The sequence below is a fragment of the Micromys minutus genome, assembly GCF_963924665.1.
Source record: "Micromys minutus genome assembly, chromosome: 25".
Taxonomy (NCBI): domain Eukaryota; kingdom Metazoa; phylum Chordata; class Mammalia; order Rodentia; family Muridae; genus Micromys; species Micromys minutus.
In genome coordinates, this window is record NC_137960.1 from 21,683,402 (window position 1) to 21,689,565 (window position 6,164).

Consider the following 6,164-nt stretch of genomic DNA (forward strand, 5'->3'; position numbering starts at 1 on the left):
GCTTTCCAGCATTCAGGTTTTCCCAAGTCTGTCCCTGGTGTTGCTAACAGCAAACTTGTCTACCAACCAGTGCCCAGGGCCGACATCCACAGGCTCCCTGCACTGAGGTCTGGAACAAAAACTGTAGGCTCACCAACACCCTCTCAGTCCATCTGGGTTGCTATAAAGGAACCCCACGCTTTGAGTAACTCTTCATGACCTGAAGGCTTAGAGGTCTACTGGTTGGCACCTGCTAAGAGCCTTCCCACTACATCAGCCCAGGGAACAACATACAGGCACAAGGGGGCGCCCAACACCCATGTCAGAGCTAACCCACCCTCACAGATGGCATTACTGTCTCCTGTTAGGTCCAGCTACCCACATGCTGCACTGGGGTCCGCACTTACGAGGTGGGGGACACCTTAAACTACGAATATAGAACGTCAATATACCTTCTAGATGACAAGACCCACCGGTACTGTTGGCTTGCAGATAGTACAGAAACATCTTCCTGAAACCTCCCCAACCGCCACCCAGGAGTAAATGAAAAAACCCTGCATTTACTTTGTGTGAAGCTGTCAGTCGGCTGCAGTTTCCTGATGAAAGCCGTTTCTGAGAGGTTCATTTCCCTGGCAATTTGCTGGTGGGCATCTTCCTGGAGTGTCTAATTAGGAACAAACAGTTATTGAGACTTTGGAAATGCAGACCAGCTTACTCTCAGCTTCTAAAGCTCAAGTTACCTGCAGAGGAATTGGAGGCCAGTTTATAAAGACAACTTTTCAGATTCTATACACGTGAAAACCTGCTGCATCGGGCCCGGTTCCTGTTTATGTCAATGTATTATCGAGTAAAGGATCTGCTTTTCTTTCTTTCTTTCTTTCTTTCTTTCTTTCTTTCTTTCTTTCTTTCTTTCTTTTTTTAATCCTCTTTTCCCAAGTATAGGGAATCAGTCCTAGGGCTTGATGAATGCCACCCAAGCTCTGTCACTGGGCTGTGGTCCCGCACATTTATTTATTTGTTCATTTTCCATGGGTCTTCAGGGAGAGCACGCCATGCTAACTGCTGAGCCATGTCTCCAGCCCATTCAACTGAGGATTATTCTTGGGTGGCTTGAGACTGGGGAGTGGGGGTCTGCACCTCCCGGCTTGCTTTGTGGGGTTTTCTTTTTGAGATGGGATCTCACTGTAAGGCCCAAATACAGTTCTGGGACTTACTATGTAGCCCAGGCTATCCCCACATGCGCTAAATCATAATCCTTTTCCTCAGTCTCCTATGTGCTGAGATTTCAGATGTGTGCCATCATCCCTACTTAATGTTTTTCTCAAAATTTATAGTTTTTATTATCTTTAATTTTTTTGTGCACTGGTGTTTTGCCTGTGTGTATATCTGAGTGAGCATTTTGAATGGCCTAGAACTGGAGTTACAGACAGTTATAAGCTGCCAGGTGGGTGTTGAGAATTGAACCCGGGTCCTTTGGAAGAGCAGCCAATTCTCTTTAACCATTGAGCCAACTCTCCAGCCCCCTAATATTGCATTTGTGAAAGGAAGTCTGCATATGTGTGCTTGAATACCACCATGCCCATGTAGAGTTCAGTAGGGTGGCCATCAGACATAGCAGCAAGTGGTTTTTTACCCAAGGGAACCATCTTACCACCCCCACTGTTCTTTATAAAGACACCAGTCGTTACAAAGTGCTTCTCTGTGCCACACGGGACAGCACGCCTGTGCCAACCAGTTAATTTACAATTTTGGGGCATACTTGATACCGCATGCACGTGGAGGTCAGTGGACAACCTTTCAGCCCTCGATTTCCACCTGTAAGTGGGCTCCAGGAACTGAACTCAGGTTGTCATTCTTTCACAGCAAGCAAGTGCCTCATTGACTGAGCCATGTGGCTGACCCTTCAAGCAAGCAGACAACAAACCCAGAAGGGTGGTGCTTGCCGCCAGTGTCTCACTGCGAGGGATATGGAGACAAAAAAAGGTTAGGTTAAAATTTAACTTCCAGAGCTGAAGAGATCCACGGTTAAAGTGTTGCTGTTTGTCCAGATGATTGTTCCCAGTGGAGGTTGCCTCAAAATCACCTGTGACTTTAGCTCCAGAGCATCTGGCCCTCTCTTCTGGCCTTCCTGGGCACACAGTGGCATAGCCCACATGCACACATACAATTTTATATAAGCAACTGAATATATTTATTTTATTTTATTTTTTTAAGAAATAGAGGAGTCCTTCGAGTCCAGTGTTTACTGATGTAGATGAAAAGGGTTTAGAGAACCAAGCGCATTTTTATTTCCTGGTGAAAACTGAAAATTAAAATTCTTCAAATCTCAAGACTACTACTTGGCAACATAGAGAGAACTTGTTGTTGCCGCCCCACCCCCACCCCCCACACCACACACCCCACCTCCCACACCACACCCCATTCCACACACACCCCACCCCACCCCCCACACACCCCACCCCACACACCCCCCCACCCCACACACACCCCACCCCCCACACACCCCACCCCCCACCCCACCCCACACACCCCATCCCACCCCACACACACCCCACCACATCCCACACACACCCCACTCCCCACACCCCCCCACCCCACACACACCCCACCCCCCACACACCACACACCCCACCACACACCCCACCCCACCCCCATCCCCACACACCCCACCCCCACCCCACACACCCCATCCCACCCCACCCCACACACCCCACCCCACCCCACACACCCCATCCCACCCCACACACACCCCACCCCACACACCCCACCCCCACCCCACACACCCCATCCCCACCCCACCCCATACACACCCCACCCCACCCCTCACACACCCCACCCCATACACACCCCACCCCACCCCTCACACACCCCACCCCCATCCCCACACACCCCACACCCACCCCACACATACCCCACCCCACCCCACAGCTGCCAAGTATGTATTTCTGCCTCGGAGACAGGAGACAACACTCATCGCAGCAGGGGTGTGGAGCAGCCACACTTCCTCCACAGTCAGGAAGCATTGGCCATCATCTTTATTTAATTGCGTATGATATAAATCCATTAACTATTATTAATTATAAATTAAATTGTATTTAGTGAGAGAGAAGGGGGAAAGACAGTAGGCGTAGGTACAGAGGTCAGAGGACAGTTTTCTTGTGAAGGTCAAAACAGAAATTGGGAGGCCTCTGGTTCTTGCCACCACACCAACGTGGTCCAGGTGACTAGCCTACAAGCTTCCAGATGATTCTCTGGTCTCCTGGGACTACAGGTGCCTTCGATGTAGATGTTGGGATTTGGACCCTGGTGACCTACACATGGCTCCCCCACTTCACCCCAGCAATTATTCTAATAAATATCCTTATTAGCATTCGTTGTAATCTAAGAACTATATGGTGGGATTTTTTAAATTTAAATTCAACTAACTCATTTATTTGGGGGCCATGGCACACTTGTGAGGTCAGGGGAGGACTTGGCAGGAGAAGGCTGTCTGCCTCCACTATGTGGCTCCCAGGAATTGAACTCTGGTCTTCAGGCTTGGTGCCAAGGACTTTTACCTGCTCAGCCATCATGGGAGCTGCAAAAGAGCTGTTTATAAAAGGAAGATTTTTGGCAACGTAACTTTTCCACAGACTAGAGATCACTTAATCTTAATTCTTTTCAGGTGCCTTATTTTCTTGATCCTAAGAAGATACTTAATATATTTTTGTGATTATTTTAAGAGAGAGAATGAATGTCTGTGTATGTGTGTGTCTGTTTCTTGAGGGTAGAGCCTTCAGAGATCAGGAGAGCGAGGGAGAGAAAGTACAGATATGCCAGTGTGTGACAGTACGTGTGTGTGCATGTGTGTGTGCATTGTGTGTGTGTGTATGTGTGTGTCTGGGTTTGCACACATGAATGCAGTGCCCTTAGCGGTCAGAAGAGAGTGTCAGAGCTGACACTCAGAAGGAGCTGGAGACACAGGCACTTATACGTGTCCCTATGGGTGTCAGAATGGAACTTAGGTCCCCTGCAAGAGCAGTAGCCACTCTTAAACAACGAGCCTTCAGCCCTTAAAGAGAACTAAGTTCCCTAAGGAGTAGGGAAGGTCAAAGCCGGGTACAATGGCAGGCAGGGATAACCCAGACACTACGGGGGCTAAAACAGACAGAGTTTGAGCAGAGCTCCAGCTACACAGGGAGTTCAAGGCCAGCCGAGGTTGCACATCTCAACCTTGCCTCAGACTGTCTTCTAACCCCTAGGAGAGATCCCCTAAAATAAGTAGCTTCAGCCATATGGAACCATAACACTAAACTCTGACGGCTAAAAGGACCCCCTCCCCCTACTTTTTAAAGTTTATTTGCTTATTAAATTTTGGTTTTGTAAGATGGGTCTTTTCGTATAGCCCAAACTAGCCTAGAACCTGCTAAATAGCCCAGGCTGGCCTTAGACTCATGATCTCCTGCCTTCTCCTTTGGAACCCCAGAGTTACAGGCATGAGCCCCCACTCCCATCCGCCGCCAGGTCACCTGCCTGGGAGTCTGTGGGTCTCACTCAGTCTAGGTACAGCCGTTGCCTTCATATCCTGAAGACATGGCCATCAGCGACAGGACACAGAACACAAGTCGAAGTGGCAAACACACAGGACGGTCTCACTTTTTTTACAGGCTTTACACGCATCTAGAATTTCAGGCATGGCCCTTGAGAACCAAGTACTCACGCTCTCCAGTAGGCAGACGGCGGCAGGATTGCCACTGAAAGCTGTCCTAGTGAACGCATCTGCTATGAACATGGGGAGCTTCATTCTCCTCGCTGGCTCTGTCTGGGAGCTCTCTACCTTGCTGGGTGGAGCCCAGGCCTCACACGTGACTGGCAAATGTTCTAGCTAAGCTTATTTACCTGTTATGTGGAACCGAGATCTTGCCATGTTGAACTTGTCGGCCGTGACCTCTGCGGAACCTTGAGCCTGCATTCCTCCTGAATAGCTGAGATTACAGGCTTCTGTCTCCATGTGGGACAGTGGGTCTCACAAGCTTAATGTGCTGGCACTGGCCTGTGGTACCAGGAGTCTGGAGGCTGTAACAGGAGGGCTGCCTTGAGTTCCAGGCAATTGCCATCTCTGAGGCTTACTTCCTCTGTGTCTGCTAACCTAGGCCTAGAAGCTTCTAGCCTCCGTACAATCTAACCAAGGCCTAGAATGTTCTCAGCCTCTGAGACTTGGCACTGAATAAGCTCACCCTTTCTTGTTCTTCCTGAATTCTAGCTCGCTGGTCCAACTCAGCTGTTCTGGCTCAAACTCTTCTCCAGACTGATTCAATCTGGCTTCTTTCTCAAGTCTCTGATTCTTTGCTCTGTTTGGTGTTTTGCTAACTCTGCCAGTCTGTTCTAATCTTCTGGCTCCTCCTCGGTTTTTGGTTCATTCTATCTCTACCTGTGTCTAGCTTGTTCTCTCTTCAAAACTCTCCCAGTGAAACTGCCTCTTTCTCCCTCTCTGGGCTGCTCTCCATGAACCCCACTGTATTCCTACAGTGTACTCTCTCCCCCTATACTGTCTTCTCCTTAGGTAGCTTCTCTTTCCTCTCGAGAGTTGGGCCTATCCTATCCTGCTGAATCTTTCATGGATTTGTCACTTTGTCTGCCACTCAATTAGGCGACATCACTGACAAACATGGGTGCTTCCTTCCACAAACTAACATTACCTTCATTGTTTGGGATTAAAGGTGTGTGCTAAGGCTGAGTTACCCCCCAACTAGAAACAGGTTCAAATATCCTGTAACAGGGGTACCTCCATCTCAAGGAAAACTATGTTTGGGGCCTGACTGAACTTGGGCCTGGTTCTACCCACCAGCTTTTGTTAAATGATCCCCAAGTGAGGAAATACATGAACCCCAATACTCAGGAGTTACAGATGAAAGTTTCTGAAATGTCAGTTAAATAGTCTTCTGAAATCACGTGTGTGTGTGTGTGTGTGTGTGTGTGTGTGTGTGTGTGTGTGTGTGTGAAGGTTAAAGCTCAGATTCTCAGGCATGCTAGGCATATGTTTTATAAGACAGGTATATCCCCTCCCGAGCCTCTGAACCCTAGTGTTTTTAAGAGATGTTTTAAGCTCTGCCTTGCTTTTGTTTGTTTGTTGAGACAGGGTCTCAAGTAGCTCAGGCTAGCTGATAATTTGCTTGGTTGAAGCTAGCCTTGAACTCCTGATCCTC

General features: G+C 48.7%; 1 protein-coding gene across 1 annotated transcript in view; it reads right to left on the reverse strand.

The window, feature by feature from the left end:
* The window catches only part of LOC308436639 (phenazine biosynthesis-like domain-containing protein), a gene marked incomplete at its 3' end in the record, with an annotated part of 13,957 nt that extends 9,192 nt beyond the window's left edge, over window positions 1-4,765 (reverse strand). The window contains exons 1-2 of the mRNA XM_080937635.1: window positions 4,679-4,765; window positions 544-643 (exon numbers count right to left, since the gene is read on the reverse strand). Coding sequence (XP_080793761.1) covers window positions 544-643; window positions 4,679-4,762 — 184 coding nt within the window. The 5' untranslated portion in view covers window positions 4,763-4,765. The remainder of the gene's footprint in view (window positions 1-543; window positions 644-4,678) is intronic.
* Between the last annotated feature and the right edge of the window lie 1,399 nt (window positions 4,766-6,164).